Below are 18,815 nucleotides of genomic sequence, written 5' to 3' on the forward strand. Positions count from 1 at the left end.
ATAATATCATATGTGTCTTCTCCAGAGGCATGTGGGCATATAATGCTGGTGGAATGTAAAATTGTACAACTTTGAAACACATTTAGCAGTTTCTTAAAAAAAAAAATTAAAAAGTTAAATATAAATTTACTGTAGGACTCAGCAATTCCACTCCTAGATATTTACAAATGAAATGAAAGTGTATGTTCATGCAAAGTCTTATACGCAAATGTTCAATGCAGCTTTGTTTATAATAGCCAAAAACTGTAAACAACCCAATGTTCATTAACAGATAAATTAGTAAACTGTGCAATATCTATACAATAGAATACTACTCATCAATAAAAAGAAATGAATGATTTGGTAGATGCAAAAACATGGATGAATCCCAAAATAATTATGCTGAGTGAAAGAAGCCAGACAAAAAAAGATGTGTACTATATGATATCATTTATATAAAATTCTTTTACATTTTATTTTTTTCCATCTTTATTAAGAAATAATTGACATATAGCATTGTGTAAGTTTAAAGTATACCACATAATGATTTGATATATGTGTGTATTGTGAAATAACTACCACAATAAAGTTAGTTAACACATCCATCACCTCACAAAGTTACAGTTTTTCTGTGTGTGGTAAGAACTTGTAAGATCTACTCTCTTAGCAACTTTCAAATATACAAAACAGGATTGTTCACTATAGTCACCATGCTGCACATTACGTCCCCAAAACTTATTCATGTTATAACTGGAAGTTTGTGCCCTTTAACCACCTTCACCCGTTCCCTCTTACTCACCTCTGGCCCCTGGCAACCACCAATCTGCTCTCTGTTTTTATGAGTGTGTTTTTTTAGATTCCACATATAGGTGATATCATACAGTATTTGTCTTTGTCTGACTTATTTCACTTAGCATAATGCCTTCAAGTTCATCCATGTTGTCACAAATGGCACAATTGCCTTCTTTTTTGAATAATATTCTATTGTATGGAATAACATACATTATTCTGAGTAATATTCTATTGTATTTGTACATGTGTGTATATATATACCACATTTTCTTTATCCATTCATCTGTCAATAGACACTTAGGTTGTTTCCATGTCTTGGCTATTGTAAATAATGCTGCAGTGAACATGGGGGTGCAGATATCTCTTCAAGATAGTGATTTAATTTCCTTTGGATATATACCCAGAAGTGGAATTGCTGGATCATATGATAGTTTTATTTTTTAATTTCTTTTTTTTATTTATTTATTTATTTTTCCCCCAAAGCCCCAGTAGATAGTTGTATGTCATAGCTGCACATCCTTCTAGTTGCTGTATGTGGGACTCGGCCTCAGCATGGCCAGAGAATCGGTGCGTCGGTGCGCGCCCAAGATCCGAACCCTGGCCGCCAGCAGCGGAGCGCAAGCACTTAACCGATAAGCCATGGGGCCGGCCCTATTTTTTAATTTCTGAGGAACCTCCATACTGTTTTCCATAGTGGCTGTACCAATTTACATTCCCACTAACAGTGCACCCTCCACATCCTCCCCAGTACTTATTATCTCTTGTGTTTTTGATAAAAGCCATTCTAACAGGTGTGAGGTGATAGCTCATTGTGATTTTGATTTGCATTTCCCTGATGATTAGTGATGTTGAGTATCTTTTCCTGTACCTATTGGCTATTTGAATATCTTCTTAGGAAAAATGTCTATTCAGGTCCTTTGCCCATTTTTTAATTGAATTGTTTGGTTGTTCTGCTATTGAGTTGTGTGAGTTCTTTATATATTTTGGATATTAACCTCTTATCAGATATGTGGTTGGCAAATATAGTCTCCCATTCCGTGGGCTGCCTTTTCATTTTGTTGATTGTTTCTTTTGCTGTGCAGAAGCTTTTAGATTTGATATAATCACACTTGTTTATTTTTGCTTGTGTTGCTTGTGCTTTGGGTGTCACATCCATAAAATCATTGCCAAGACCAATGTCAAGGAGCTTTTTCTCTCTTTTCTTCTAGGAGTTTTATGGTTTTGGGTCTTACGTTTAAGTCTTTAATCCATTTCACGTTAATTTTTGTGAGAATTATAAGATAGAGGTCCAGTTTCATTCTTTTGCGTGTGAATATCCAGTTTTCCCAACACCATTTATTGAAGAGAGTATCTTTTCTCCATTGAGTATTCTTGCCTCCCTTGTCAAATAGTAGTTGACCATATATGCATGGGTTCATTTCTGGGCTCTTGATTCTGTTGCATTGGTCTATATGTCTATTTTTATGCCAGTACCATACTGTTTTGATTACTATAGCTTTGTAATATAGTTTAAAATCAAGAAATGTGATGCATCCAGCTTTATTCTTCTTTCTCAAGATTGCTTTAGTTATTCAGGGTCTTTTGTGGTTCCATACACGTTTTAGGATTGCTTTTTCTATTTCTGTAAAAAAAAATGCCATTGGAATCTTGACAGATTGAATCTATAGATAGCTTTGGGTAGTATGGACATTTTAACAATGTTAACTCTTCTTATCCATGAACACGGGATATCTTCCCATTTGTTTGTGTCTTCTTCAGTTTCTTCCATTAATGTCTAAATCCCACCTGATCGTGGTATATGATCCTTTTAATGTGCTGATGAATTCAGTTTGCTAGTATTTTGTTGAGAAGTTTTGCATCTATATTCATCAGGGATATTGGCTTGTAGTTGTCTTTTCTTGTAGTGTCCTTGTAGTGTCTAGCTTTGGTTCTAGGGTAATGCTGGTAAAATGAGTTTGGGAGTGTTATCCCCTCTCCCCCAAAGTTCTTTTCTAAACATAGTTCTCAAATTTGTCTTATTTCTTTGCTTTCTTGCTCCTCCATGCCCTTCTCTCTCAACTTAGTGGCAAGAAAATTGAGGCTATCTGGAACAATAATCTTGGGAAAGAAGATATAATCTTTAATCTGAACTTTGCCTCCAGGCTGATTCACTTTATTCAATTGGAAAGAATTATTGGCCTTGTTTCCTTAAGATCTCATTTTTAGCTCTTCCTCTTTGGTGTCTAAAAGTAATAGACTTTTCCAGTCCTTTGATGACCCAAATTTCTCTCTGTTCCTTTTTATTTCTACTTATAAATTGGCCAATTATTTCCCTAGTTCAACTCTTTCTTTTAATACCTTGTCAAAGGCAGCCAGCACACACTAATATTCTAATTCTTTCTAACCACTTCCCTTACAGCCATCGGCTCAGTAGGTACATGGTCTGTCTTCCAGTTTTACCAAATTCTTTACTATTAACATGATTGCCATATTTTCAGCCTTTTATATCACTTTCCTTACCACTCACCCACCCGCAACTGCTTAGCCAGTGCCATACATTTTAGACTTTGTTAAAGCAGCACCTCTCTTCAATAGTGGAGTGATAAAGAGCTTGGGTTCTGGAACTGGTTCAAAACCTGTCTCTCCTAATTAGTAGCTAAGTGACTTTAGGCAAAGTACTTTTCCACTCTTAATATCAAATTTCTCATCTATTATTAAAAGAGGGGTATTATACAAGCTGGCCCTGTGGCCTAGTGGTTAAGTTTGGCGCACTTTTCTTTGGCAGCCCAGGTTTGGTTCCTGGGTGCAGACCTACACCACTCATCAACAGCCATGCCATGGCGGTGACCCACATACAAAATAGAGGAAGATTGGCAACAGATGTTAGCTCAGGGTGAATCTTCCTCAGCACACACACACAAAAAAGGGTATTATAAATATTACATTAAATAATATACGTAAAGTACTTACCACAGTTCCTGGCACTTAATTAGTATTTAATATATTTTAGTTACTATTATCTCCCTTCAAAAACCCAAGGATGGCTCCTGCTGGGCTTTCTTGTCTGTCCTCTATACTACTGCCTACAGCCTGTGAACATCAAGGCCCCTGCCCTCTAAGAAGAGAGAGAAGCTCTGTAGAGAGATAACCTCTGAAAGGTAGAACTGAAGCAGCACATACCTTGGATGAAATGTTAATTTAATTCTTTTTTTTGATTTCTAGATTTTCCTATTTTTAGGCAGCATGTGTTTTATCCTAGCAATTGGACATGGCATTTGGGAGAACAAGAAAGGCTACTACTTCCAGAATTTTCTGCCATGGAAAGAATATGTCTCTTCATCAGTTGTCTCTGCCATCCTCATATTCTGGTCCTACTTCATTATTCTCAACACTATGGTGCCCATTTCCCTCTATGTCAGGTAGGCTTTTTTGATCACTTTGGGTTACAGGAGGAGGAGCTGACTTCATACTTCCTGCTTAATTCCCCAACCAGAGTGTAAACTTCTAGAAAGCATAGATTGTGTGCTCTTTAACCCTTTACTTTCAGCAGTGCCTGGTATACAAAACACTCTGAGAAATATCTGGAGATTGTATAAATGCTTTCCATATCCAGAATACTATGCTAGATACTATGGGGGTTATACAAAAAGAAAATTGTCCCTACCCTCAAATAGCTTATAATGTAAGTGACTAAATAAGACATATAAGCACATGAAATAGTTAGAAAAAATACACACAAATTTGGTGTTGCTAAAGAACAAGCCAGGCAGCCCCTAGTTTATCAACGAGGTCAGTTCCACATATTCATGTATAAATCAGTTAATCAGATATCAGAGACAATGTGGCAAATGGTAGATAGGTGTAATTGTGTCTTAGGTTCTGGTTTAGTTGGAGAAGAGGAGAAGGAGGTTTCTTCCCTTTTTTCATGAGCACCTTGGACAAAAATTTGAAATAGGTAAAATAAGTCTTTACTATATTCTGATCTCCTTTTTCACTTTTCAACATTCCATTTCACATACACACCCTGAAACACGTTTTCGCATCCTTCTTTCCTAAACCTTGCACTGTGGCATCCCAACCCAAAAACACCCTCCATATCACTAAACTATCTGATTAATGTAATAAATGTTTATTGAGCACCTACTGTGTGCCAAACACTATATTGGGTGCTAGAGATAGAAACATGAAAAATAAAGCAATCCCTTCTCTAGATATGCTTACAACATAGCCATAGATCCAGATACTTAAATAAACCATTATGGTACAATATGAAAAATGATGTAATAGAAATATATATGTGAATGCTATGGGAGCCTTGAAAAGGAATGGATTAGTTCTGCCTGGAGAGACTTAGGGGTTTACAGTAAAAGGTAATAATAAAACTAATATTTGAAAAAAGAATAGAATTCACCAAGCAGAAAATAGGAAAAGAATATTGCAAGCAGAAAGATCAGCATGTACAAAGGTTTGGATGTTTTTAAAAGCTTGATCTGGTAATAGAACAGTGAGTAGACTAGACTAAGGTATTGGATGGTAATTTAGGATCAGATCCAGGAGAGCCTTAAATGCCAGGCCAAGGCGTTTGGATTTTATCCTAAAAGCAGCACATACCTTTCTAAGGAAAGAAATAATGTGATTAAATGTTTGGGTTTAGAGAGATTGCTGTGGTGGCTGGTATGGCGAAGGAAGGGTGGGGTCAAGACTCAACACATGAGGACCAGCAGAGTCAATAATGTGGGCCTGGGCACCTCCTCTCCCGCCTCAAACCAAAAAGCCATGTGGCTCCATGCAGCTGTCTCAGACAGAGATTGCTAATGAAGCAATCTAAACTAACACACATTAAGTATGAATGATGATAGGAAGGAGGCCCCTTAAAAAGTCTTCATTGTTTTAAAATGAAGATGCTTCTTAACCATAAAGAATCTATAATGCATATTATTTGGAACAGAAGAGGAATGAGACAAGGGAGATAGGGAAAATTCAGATAAAATGGAGATGAGGCTATTGAGGGGAGAAGCTACAGGCAGGCTGGCTCTGCCTGGAAATTTAGCAGAGGGTCGGCTCCTGTAAGCTGTTTCTGATTTTCACAGATCCTACCCCTCTTCTTGTGAAACAAAGATGCTCTGAGTGTTTCAAGTTTCTCTCTCTTCCCTACCAATGAATTTACATGACAGCAGCAATAATCCTTCAATTAAGCCTAGGCAGCCTTTTGTTAGTTCGCTCTTACCTCTATCAGCCCTTGCATGACTGCAGAAGTTCAAAATTTGTGACTTTTGCTGGATATGTTTTTGAAGAAGAAAGGGTGAAAGGGGAGTATGCCTCAGCCAAGTTAATCAGGTATATCTGGATCCAGATTGTAAAGCATTGAGTGATAATGGTCAAAGTCAGAATTAGAGTGAGTTGGCTGGTGGGAGATACTCTGATTTTCTAATGCTCGCCCTGACCTACCACACGACGGATAAGAAGGAAACCAAGGTGATGCATTTGCTTGTCCTGCTCTGACCCAGGACCCTTCTTTTCTTCCTTTTTCCTTAGTGTTGAGATAATAAGATTGGGCAACAGTTACTATATCAACTGGGATCGGAAGATGTTTTATGCACCAAAGAACACAGCAGCACAGGCTCGCACCACCACCCTTAATGAGGAGCTCGGCCAGGTCAAATACGTGTTCTCTGACAAAACAGGGACCCTGACTCAGAATATCATGGTTTTCAAGAAGTGTTCTATTAATGGGACATTCTATGGTATGCATGTCTTCCTGTTTTCCCTGAGTCCTGGGGAAATTCTACTTCGCAGATGTTTTCAAGAATAATCTGACTCTAAATATATATGCCTCTTATTCTCACAACCTTCTCTATTCCTAAGCAAAGATCACCTAGCCCATTCAATTCTAACCTAAAAGCATTTATTTAGCACCTTATAGATGCAACCCATCATGGAAATTGGACATTGGAAATACCAAGATGTACAAGACTTAATCTCTGTCCTCAAGAATTCCCAATGTCTTGGGAATGTCACTTCACTCTCATATTTTTTTTTTTTTAAAGATTTTATTTATTTATTTTTCCCCCATAGCCCCAGCAGATAGTTGTATGTCATAGCTGCACATCCCTCTCGTTGCTGTATGTGGGACGTGGCCTCAGCATGGCCGGAGAAGCGGTGCGTCGGTGCACGCCCGGGATCCGAACCCGGGCCGCCAGCAGCGGAGTGCGTGCACTTAACCGCTAAGCCACCGGGCCGGCCCCACTTCACTCTCATATTAAATCAGATGGAGCAAGCAGCATATTACTGAAGTTGCTAATCTCCTGGTTCTCCCTCAAACCAATAAACAGTCTTGAGAGAAGCCATCAAAGGGTAGTCAGAGTTTGATCAGTGTCTCCCATGCACAGTTCCTCATTTATTTCATGCCTTAAGCATAAGCTTGTTTGTGTGATAGTGTTAAGTCCTCATGTATGTGAACATTCATGCCCAGTGCACTAACTAACAGAGGAAGGCAGTCACATCTGAAAAGCTAGAGCACACGGGATATTCTTCTGGGGTGATGAAAAAGCTTTGAAACTAGAGATGTGGTAGTTGCACAACATTGTGAATGCACTAAATGCCCCTGGATTGTACACTTGAAAATGGTTAATTGTATGTTATGTGAATTTCACCTCAATTTAAAAATAATAAAAAATTTAAAGGTAAAAAAAAAAGCTAGAGCACTAATATTTCCTATTACCCCTGCCAAACAAGTTTTCATGTGTATAAACTCTGAAAGCTTATTTTTGGATGTGTTGATTTGGGTGAGGATCTTAATTCTCTGGCTCATTGTAAGCCCTGACAATACAATGGGTAAGGTTGAAAAGGGTCATGGATGTTTCTTTGCTTGACATTAGACTGTCTTCCACCCCTATTCTCTCTGTACTATCCACTGGCCAACAATCCTAAACGTTCTAGCACTATTTTCACACGTCTCCTAGGTAACTTTTCTGATTAGAGGGCTTCGTAAAGTATGAAGTCTCTCATAGATCCAGTGACTAAACTCCAGCCTCACCTCACTCACACTTACGGGAGAAGAGTTGTGGCCCAAGCAGATGACCTCTTCTTCTATTGGCTTGGGGAGAGGAGCTTAACGGGGCACTGAGGGCTAGGTGGCCTGAGGGGATTTGAGGAAGCTTGACTACAAGTCTAGGATGATAGAATCAGAAAAAATCAGCTTTTAATAACCCTCCTTTAAATTGCCATATAACCCAGTAGTTCCATTCCTAAGTATATACCAAAAAAAAAAAAAAAATGAAAACAGGGATTCAAACAGATAGATATTTGCTAGTGTTCATTGCAGCACTATTCGCAATAGCCAAAAGGTAGAAACAATCCATGTGTCCGTCAACAGATGAATGGATAAACAAATTGTGGTATGTCCACACAATGGAATATTAGTCATAAAAAGTAGTGACGTTCTGCAACATGGATGATTCTTGAAAACATGATGCTAAATGAAATAAGCCAGACACGAAAGGAAATATTGTATTATTCTACTTATATGAAATATCTAGAATAGGCAAATTCATAGAGACAGAAAGTAGATTAGAGGTTACCAGGGGCTGGGAATGGAGAAGAATAGAAGTTTCTGTTTAGGATGCTGAAAAAGTTTTGGAAATATATAATGGTGATTGTTGCACAACATTGTGAATGTAATTAATGCCACTGAATTGTACACTAAAAAATGATTAAAATGGCAAATTTTATGTTACATATATTTTACCACAATAAAAAATATTTGTAAACCCTTCTTTAAAACCTTTGCTAAGTCTCTGTTCTGTTTACTTACCAACAGGTGATATCTATGACAAGAATGGACAGCGGTTAGAAGTTTCTGAGGTAAGTGATTACAGCTTCCTGTGAAATGTATGTGGGAGCTGAGTGAGGCCGTGCTGCGCAGCAGCATCTTAAACACAAATTGGGACTCCCTTAGACTCTGAAGGTTTTATTGGCCCCATAATATCAAAAAGTATTATATAAATGACCTCTGTTTATTTGAGGGGATTTGGGTTTGTGTTTAAAATGAAAATAGATTTATTGTTTTTTTCTGTTTAAAAAATAATCTATACTCACTATATAAAAACATCCAAACAATACAGAAATGTATGAAGAAGAAAGTTAAAATCATTCAATTCCATTTAGATAACCAATGTAAAATGTGGGGGTCTATCCTTTCAGATGCTTTTCATAAGCATATATGCGCATATATACGTCTAGATCTAGTGATAGATTAGATAGACAGGAGGGAGAAAGGGAGGAAGGATCATAGCATGCATGCTATTGTCAGCGTCCTTTTATTCACTTAACACTATGTTGTGGTCCTCTTCCCATGTCAGTAAATTAGGTCTACATCCTCATTTTGAATGAGTATCATATCCAATTGTATTGATGTACCTTAATTTATTTAACCAATCCCCTATTTTTATTCCATTTTCTTTTGCTATTATCAATAGCATTGTGGTAAGCACCCTGGTACATACATTTTTGTCTCCTCTTCTGATAATTATTTCCTTAGAATAAAGTCCTAGAAGTGAAATCAGTTGGTCAAAGGGGAGCCACATTATTTTTTCAATTGGTGTATATATATTTTTTTGTTTATTATTGAGGTCCTATTGCCTTTTAGCATTGTGTAAATTTCAAGTGTACATTATTATATTTTAGTTTCTGTATAGATTGCATTGTTTCACCACCAGTAGTCTAGTTTTTATCCATCACCATACGCATATGCCCCTTTACCCCTTTCACCTTCCCTGCATCCCCTTTTCCTCTGGTAACCACTAATCTGTTCTCCTTTTTCTTGGGTTGCTTCCAAGTCTTGGCTATTGTGAATGATGCCGCATTGAACATAGGGGTGCATATATCTTTAGGCATTTGTGTTTTCATATTCTTGGGATAAATACCCAGCAGTGGAATAGCTGGATCATGTGGTAGTTCTATTCTTAATTTTTTGAGGAATCTGCATAGTGTTTTCCATAATGGCTGCACCAGTTTGCACTCCCACCAGCAGTGTATGAGTGTTCCCTTTTGTCCACATCCTCTCCAACACTTGTTATTTCTTGTCTTGTTAATTACAGCCATTCTGACAGGTGTGAGGTGATATCTCATTGTAGTTTTTATTTGAATTTCCCTAATAATTAGTGATGTTGAACATCTTTTCATGTGCCTGTTGGCCATCTGTACATCTTCTTTGGAAAAATGACTGTTCAGGTCTTTTGCCCATGTTTTAATTGGGTTGTTAGTTTTTTTGTTGTTGAGATGTATGAGTTCTTTATATATTTTGGATGTTAAACCCTTACTAGAGATATGGTTTGCAGATGTCTTCTCCCAGTGGTTGTCTTTTCGTTTTTTTGGTGGTTGCCTTTGCTGTACAGAAGCTTTTTAGTTTGATGCAGTCCCATTTTTAATTTTTTTCTTTTGTTTCCCTTGCCTGGTCAGACATGGTATTTGAAAATATGCTGCTAAGACCGATGTCAAAGAGTGTACTACCTGTGTCTTCTTGTAGAAATTTTATGGTTTCAGGTCTTACATTCCAGTCTTTAATCCATTTTGAGTTAATTTTTGTGTATGGTGTAAGATAATGGTGTACTTTCATTCTTTGGCCTTTGGCTGTCCAGTTTTCCCAACACCATTTATTGAAGAGACTTTCCTTTCTCTATCATATGTTCTTGGCTTCCTTGTCAAAAATTAGCTGTCCATAGATGTGTGGGTTTATTTCTGGGCTCTCGATTCTGTTCCATTCTTCTGTGTGTCTGTTTTTGTGCCAGTACCCTTCTGTTTTGATTACTATAGCTTTGTAGTGTACTTTGAAATCAGGGATTATGATGCCTCCACCTTTGTTCTTCTTTCTCAGGATTCCTTTGGCTATTTGGGGTCTTTCGTTGTTCCATATAAATTTTAGGATTCTTTGTTCTATTTCTGTGAAAAATGTCGTCAAAACTTTGATAGGGATTGCATTGAATCTGTAGATTGCTTTAGGAAGTATGGACATTTTAACTATGTTAATTCTTTCAATCCGAGAGCACGGAATATCTTTCCATTCCTTTGTGTCTTCTTCAGTTTCTTTCAACAATGTTTTATAGTTTTCAGTGTACAGATCTTTCACTTCTTTGGTTAAATTTATTCCTAGATATTTTATTCTTTTTGTTGCAATTGTAAATGGGAGTGTATTCTTAATTTCTCTTTCTGCTACTTCATTGTTAGTGTATAGAAACACAACTGATTTTTTTTTTTTTTTTTTTAGATATTTAGATTTTTTTTTCTTTTTTTTTTTATTTTTATTGATATTTTAATGGTTTCTAACATTGTGAAATTTTGGGTTGTACATTTTTGTTTGTCCATCACCCCATATATGACTCCCTTCACCCCTTGTGCCCACCCCCCACCCCCACTTCCCGGGTAACCACAGTCCAGTTTTCTCTGTCCATGTGTTGGTTTATATTCCACATATGAGTGAGATCATACAGTGTTTGTCTTTCTCTTTCTGGCTTATTTCACTTAACATAATACGCTCCAGGCCCATCCATGTTGTTGCAAATGGGACGATTTTGTCTTTTTTTATGGCTGAGTAGTATTCCATTGTATATATATACCACATTTTCTTAATCCAATCGTCAGTCGAGGGACACTTAGGTTGCTTCCACTTCTTGGCTATGGTGAATAATGCTGCAATGAACATAGGGGTGCATAAGCCTCTTTGGATTGTTGATTTCAGGTGCGTTGGATAGATTCCCAGTAGTGGGATGGCTGGATCATAGGGCATCTCTATTTTTAATTCTTTGAGGAATCTCCATACCGTTTTCCATAGAGGCTGCACCAATTTGCATTCCCACCAGCTGTGTATGAGGGTTCCTGTTTCTCCACATCCTCTCCAACATTTGTTGTTTTTTGTCTTGGTGATTATAGCCATTCTAACGGGCGTGAGGTGGTATCTTAGTGTTGTTTTGATTTGCATTTCCCTGATGATTAGTGATGTTGAGCATCTTTTCATGTGCCTATTGGCCATCTGTATATCTTCCTTGGAGAAGTGTCTGTTCATTTCCTCTGCCCATTTTTTGATCGGGTTGTTTGTTTTTTTGTTGTTCAATTGTGTGAGTTCTTTATATATTATGGAGATCAACCCCTTGTCAGATGTATGTTTTGCAAATATTCTCTCCCAGCTGGTTGTTTGTTTGTTCATCTTGATTCTGATTTCATTTGTCTTATAAAAGCTCTTTAGTCTGATAAAGTCCCACTTGTTTATTTTTTCTTTAGTTTCCCTAGTCTGGGTAGGCATGTCATCCGAAAAGATTCCTTTAAACCCAATGTCAAATAGTGTGTTGCCTATATTTTCTTCTATGAGTTTTATAGTTTCAGGTCTCACCTTCAGGTCTTTGATCCATTTGGAGTTAATTTTTGTGAATGGCGATAGCACATGGTCCACTTTCATTCTTTTGCATGTGGATGTCCAGTTTTCCCAACACCATTTATTGAAGAGACTTTCCTTTTTCCATTGCATGTCCTTAGCACCTTTGTCGAAAATTAGCTGTCCGTATATGTGTGGTTTTATTTCTGGGCTTTCAATTCTGTTCCATTGATCTGTGTGTCTGTTTTTGTACCAGTACCATGCTGTTTTGATTACTATTGCTTTGTAGTATGTTTTGAAGTCAGGAATTGTGATGCCTCCTGCTTTGTTCTTTTTCTTTAGGATTTCTTTAGCTATTCGGGGTCTTTTGTTGCCCCATATAAATTTTAGTATTCTTTTTTCTATTTCTGTGAAGAATGTCATTGGGATTCTGATTGGGATTGCATTGAATCTGTAGATTGCTTTAGGTAATATAGACATTTTAACTATGTTTATTCTTCCAATCCACGTGCATGGGATATCTTTCCATTTCTTTATGTCATCGTAGATTTCCCTCAATAATGTCTTGTAGTTCTCATTGTATAGGTCCTTCACCTCCTTGGTAAGATTTATTCCTAGGTATTTTATTCTTTTTGATGCAATTGTAAATGGTATTATCTTTTTGAGCTCTCTTTCTGTTAGTTCATTATTAGCATATAGAAATGCAACTGATTTTTGTAGATTGATTTTGTACCCTGCAACTTTGCTGTAGTTGTTGATTGTTTCTAACAGTTTTCCAACAGATTCTTTAGGGTTTTCTATATATACAATCATGTCATCTGCAAATAGTGAGAGTTTCACTTCTTCGTTACCTATTTGGATTCCTTTTATTCCTTTTTCTTGCCTAATTGCTCTGGCCAAAACCTCCAGTACTATGTTGAACAGGAGTGGTGAGAGTGGGCAGCCCTGCCTCGTTCCTGTTCTCAGAGGAATGGCTTTCAGTCTTTCCCCGTTGAGTATGATGTTAGCTGTGGGTTTGTCATATATGGCCTTTATTATGTTGAGGTACTTTCCTTCTATTCCCATTTTATTGAGAGTTTTTATCATAAATGGATGTTGTATCTTGTCAAATGCCTTCTCTGCGTCTATTGAGATGATCATGTGGTTTTTATTCTTTGTTTTGTTGATGTGATGTATCACGTTGATTGATTTGCGGATGTTGAACCATCCCTGCGTCTCTGGTATAAATCCCACTTGATCATGGTGTATGATCTTTTTGATATATTGTTGTATTCGGTTTGCCAATATTTTGTTGAGGATTTTTGCATCAATGTTCATCAGCGATATTGGCCTGTAATTTTCTTTCTTTGTATTGTCTTTGTCTGGTTTCGGTATCAGGGTGATGTTGGCCTCATAGAATGATTCAGGAAGTGTTCCATCTTCCTCTATTTTTTGGAATAGTTTGAGGAGGATGGGTATTAAATCTTCTTTGAATGTTTGGTAAAATTCACTGGAGAAGCCATCTGGTCCTGGACTTTTATTTTTTGGGAGGTTTTTGATTACTATTTCAATCTCTTTACTTGTGATTGGTCTATTCAGATTCTCCATTTCTTCTTGGTTCAATTTTGGGAGGTTGTATAAGTCTAAGAATTTATCCATTTCTTCTAGATTGTCCAATTTGTTGGCATATAATTTCTCATAGTATTCTCTTATAATCCTCTGTATTTCCATGGTATCCGTTGTAATTTCTCCTCTTTCATTTCTAATTTTATTTACTTGAGGCTTTTCTCTTTTTTTCTTAGTTAGCCTGGCTAAGGGTTTGTCTATTTTGTTTATCTTCTCGAAGAACCAACTCTTTGTTTCATTAATCCTTTCTACTGTTTTTTTTGGTCTCAATATCATTTATTTCTGCTCTGATTTTTATTATTTCTCTCCTTCTTCTGGCTTTGGGCTTTGTTTGTTCTTCTTTTTCTAGTTCTGTTAGGTGTAATTTAAGGTTGCCTATTAGGGCTTTTTCTTGTTTGTTAAGGTGGGCTTGTATCGCTATGAGTTTCCCTCTCAGGACCGCTTTTGCTGCGTCCCATATGGTTTGATATGGCATGTTATCATTTTCGTTTGTTTCCAAATAGTTTTTGATTTCTCCTTTAATTTCATCAATGATCCATTGGTTGTTCAGTAGCATGTTGTTTAATCTCCACATTTTTGTCACTTTCCCAGTTTTTTTTTCCTGGTTCATTTCCAGTTTCATAGCCTTATGGTCTGAAAAGATGCTTGTTATGATTTCAATCTTCTTAAATTTATTGAGGCTTGCTTTGTTTCCCAACATATGGTCTATCCTAGAGAATGTTCCATGCGCGCTTGAGAAGAATGTGTAGTCAGCTGTTTTTGGGTGGAGTGCTCTGTATATGTCTACTAGGTCCATCTCGTCCAGTTTTTCATTTAAGTCTAATATTTCTTTATTAACTTTTTGTCTGGATGATCTATCCATTGCTGTAAGTGGGGTGTTAAGATCCCCTACTATTATTGTGTTGTTGTTGATTTTTCCTTTTAGGTTTGTTAATAGTTGTTTTATGTACATTGGTGCTCCTGTGTTGGGTGCATATATATTTATAAGTGATATGTCTTCTTGATGGAGTGTCCCTTTTATCATTATATATTTCCCTTCTTTGTCTTTCTTAACCTGTTTTATCTTGAGGTCTACTTTGTCTGATATGAGTATGGCAACACCTGCTTTCTTTTGTTTGCCATTAGCTTGGAGTATTGTCTTCCATCCTTTCACTCTGAGCCTGTGCTTGTCTTTAGTGCTAAGATGTGTTTCCTGAAGGCAGCATATTGTTGGGTCTTGCTTTTTAATCCATCCTGCCACTCTGTATCTTTTGATTGGAGAGTTCAATCCATTTACATTTAGGGTAATTATTGAAATATGAGGGTTGAATGTTGCTGTTTTGTCACTTATTTTCTGGTTCTTTTGCATTTCCTTTGTTTCTTGTCCCATTTGTTTTGGACTGCCAATTCAGTTTGGTTGTTCTGTCTTATGATTCTTCTAGTTTTCTCTTTGTTTATCATATGTGGTTTTAATTTGATTATTTGTTTAGTGGTTACCTTGAGGTTTGGGCGAAAAATCTTCTGTATGAGATAGTCCATTATCTGATAGCCTCCTATTTCCTTATACTAAGTCAATTCAGTCACTTTCCTCTTCCCCTTCTAAGTTGCTCTTGTTATACCTTATTCTATCTTGTGTTGTGGCTGTGTGTTTACAGTGATGAGGTTAAATTTATTTTTGGTGAATTTCTTCCTTTGATCTTTGAGTTTAGTATTTAAGTGGTTGCTAACCTATTCCGGTAAAGATCTACTATTTCTCTAATTTTGTCTACCTACTTTTCTCCTTACTCCAAGCTTTGTGTTCCCTTTCTCTTCTTGTTTTCAGGCCTGAGGGCCTTCTTGAGTATTTCTTGTAGTGGCGGTCTCGTGGCCATGAACTCCCTTAGCTTTTGTTTATCTGGGAGAGTTACTATTTCTCCATCATATTTGAAGGATATTTTTGCTGGATAGAGTATTCTTGGCTGAAAGTTTTTGTCTTTTAGTATTTTGAATATATCATTCCAGTCTCTTCTAGCCTGAAAAGTTTCTGTTGAGAAATCCGCTGAGAGCCTGATGGGAGTTCCTTTGTACGTTATTTTTTGTTTTTGTCTAGCTGCCCTTAATATTGTTTCTTTGTCGTTGACCCTGGCTAGCCTTACCACTAGGTGTCGTGGTGAAGGCCTTTGTCTGTTAATATATATAGGAGTCCTGTTGGCTTCGCTTACTGGTATTTCCTGCTCCTTCCCCAGATTTGGGAAATTTTCAGCTATTATTTCCTTGAATAGGCTCTCTGTTCCTCTTTCCCTCTCCTCTCCCTCAGGAATACCTATAATTCTTATGTTACATTTTCTAATAGAGTCCGATATTTCTCGGAGTCTTTCTTCATTTCTTTTTAGTCTTAGTTCTCTCTCTTCTTCCATCTGGAGTATATCTGTATTCCTATCCTCTAAAGTACTAATTCTTTCCTCCATATTGTCAGCTCTGTTCTTTAAAGATTCCAGATTCTCCTTTATCTCCTCCATTGTGTTCTTCATCTCCATCAGCCCTGATAGGTTTTTCTTTATGATTTCAATCTCTTTTGTGAAGAAACTCCTAATCTCATTGAATTGTTTGTCTGTGTTGTCTCGTATTTCGTTGAGTGTTTTTATGATAGCTATTTTGAAATCTCTGTCATTTAGTTTATGGATTTCTGTGTCTTCGGGGTTGATTTCTGGGTGCTTGTCATTTTGTTTCTGGTCTGGTGATTTCATATATTTTTGCATTGTGGTTCCTGTGTTGGTTTTGATTTTCCTCATCCTGGAAGTCTCTGGTTGCAATTTCCACCTGCCGCCACTGTGTGGTGGTAAAGGGCTGTGTAGTCTAAGCCCCCTGCGCTCTGCCCCAGTTTTTCTGCTGCGATCCGCAGTTTTGTTTTGTTTTGTTTTGTTTCTTTTCCCCACTGCGATCCACGGGTCCAGTCCAGTTTATTCAGGTCTGCCTCGGACCGCTAGATCTGGTCGAGCTGCAGACTCCGGGTTGCGGGGAGGGGGGAGCTCTCTCTTTTGCCCTCTGGGTCCCTGACGTGGGAGGCTTCTCGTTTGCCCCTCTTTATCCGCTCTCTGGGTTGCTCAGATGTTGATGGTAGCCCTGTGGCTCCTCTGAGCCCTCTGTGCGGGAGTTTCCCACTGGCTGAGAGCGCCCGAAGAGCTACAGTTTCCCGCCGAGGGCCGCCCCTCCCCCCTCTCTGGGAGCCGCGCGGACCGGATCGCTGATCTGATGGGGAGGGAGCGGAGTTCTCCTTACCTCTCCCCACTTCCTCCGGGGGCCCAGCCGGTTCCGCTCTCAGATGTGCGGCAGTGTGGATCCTTCCGCTCCAGCTTTTGACTGTCTGGGATTCCGTTATTGGTCTGTGGCTGTTACTTTTGTTGTATTTTGTGGGGGAAGAATTCACGGGAAAGCTCACTCCGCCATGATGCTGACGTCACTCTCTCCACAACTGATTTTTGTATGTTGATTTTGTATCCTGCAACTTTACCATATTTATTTATTGTTTCTAAAAGTTTTTTGGTGGGTTCTTTTGGGTTTTCTATATATAAAATCATGTCATCTGCAAATAGTGACAGTTTTACTTCTTCCTTTCCAAATTGGATCCCTTTTATTTCTTTTTCTTGCCTGATTGCTCTGGCTAGGACTTCCAATAATATGTTAAATAAGAGTGGCGCAAGTGGGCATCCTTGTCTGGTTCCTTTTCTTAGAGGGATAGCTTTCAGTTTTTCTCCATTGAGTGTATTACCTGTGGGTTTGTCATTATATGGCCTTTATTTTGTTGAGGTACTTTCCTTCCCTACCTGTTTTATTCAGAGTTTTTATCATAAATGGATGCTGTATCTTGTCAAATGCTTTCTCTGCATCTATTGAGATGATCATACGATTTTTGTTCTTTGTTGTGTTAATGTGGTGTATCACATTGATTGATTTGTGTATTTTGAACCATCCCTGCATCCCTGGAATAAATCCCACTTGTCAAAGTGTATGACCTTTTTAATGTATTGTTGTATTCGATTTATTAGTATTTTGTTGAGGATTTTTGCATCAATGTTCATTAGTAATATTGGCCTGTAATTTTGTTTTTTTGTGTTGTCCTTGTCTGGTTTTGGTATCCCGGTAATGTTGGCCTCAAAGAATGAGTTAGGAAGCTTCCCCTTCTGTTCAATTTTTTGGAAGAGTTTGAGAAGGATAGGTATTAAGTCTTCTTTGAATGTTTGGTAGAATTCACCAAGGAAGCCGTCTGGTCCTGGACTTTTATTTTTTGGAAAGTTTTTTGATTACTGGTTTGATCTCCTTACTGGTGATTGGTCTGTTCAAATTCTCTATTTCTTCTTAATTCAGTTTTGGAAGGTTGTATAATTCTAAGAATTTATTCCTTTCTTCTAGGGTTATCCAATTTGTTGGTGTATATCTTTTCATAGTATTCTCTTATAATCTTTTGTATTTCTGAGGTGTCCATTGTAATTTCCCCTTTTTTGTTTCTGATTTTATTTATTTGAGCCCTCTTTTTGCTTTGTGAGTCTAGCTAAAGGTTTGTCAATTTTGTTTATCTTTCCAAAGAACCAGCTCTTAGTTTCATTGATTTTTTCTATTTTTTTTTTAGTCTCTATTTCATTTATTTCCACTCTGATTTTTATTATTTCCTTCCTTCTACTGATTTGGGGCTTTGTTCTTCTTTTTCTAGTTCCTTTAGATGTACTGTTAGATTGTTTATTTGAGATTTTCTTGTTTGCTGAGGTAGGCCTTTATTGCTGTAAGCTTCCCTCTTAGTACCGCTTTTGCTATATCCCATAAATTTTGGCATGTCATATTTTCATTTGTCTCCAGGTATTTTTTGATTTCTCCTTTGATTTCTTCATTGACCCAATAGTTGTTCAATAGCATTTTGTTTAATCTCCACATATTTGTTACTTTTCCAGTGTTCTTCCTGTAGTTGATTTCTAGTTTCATACCATTGTGGTCAGAAAAGATGCTTGGTATTATTTCAGTCTTCTTAAATTTATGGAGACTTGTTTTGTGGCCTAATATCTGATCAGTCCTGGAGAATGTTCCATGTGCTTTTGAAAAGAATGTGTATTCTTCGGTTTTTGGATGGAATGCTCTGTATATATGT

General features: G+C 37.4%; 1 protein-coding gene across 7 annotated transcripts in view; it reads left to right on the forward strand.

Moving 5' to 3' along the window:
- LOC131393067 (phospholipid-transporting ATPase FetA-like) overlaps positions 1-18,815 on the forward strand; it is a 133,940-nt gene that overhangs the window by 80,747 nt on the left and 34,378 nt on the right. For all 7 annotated transcript variants that reach the window (XM_058523442.1, XM_058523446.1, XM_058523445.1 and 4 more), the window contains 3 exons: positions 3,973-4,169; positions 6,286-6,494; positions 8,570-8,613. In XM_058523442.1, the coding sequence (XP_058379425.1) occupies positions 3,973-4,169; positions 6,286-6,494; positions 8,570-8,613 (450 nt within the window). The remainder of the gene's footprint in view (positions 1-3,972; positions 4,170-6,285; positions 6,495-8,569; positions 8,614-18,815) is intronic.

This window comes from Diceros bicornis, chromosome 28, assembly GCF_020826845.1.
Source record: "Diceros bicornis minor isolate mBicDic1 chromosome 28, mDicBic1.mat.cur, whole genome shotgun sequence".
NCBI lineage: Eukaryota > Metazoa > Chordata > Mammalia > Perissodactyla > Rhinocerotidae > Diceros > Diceros bicornis.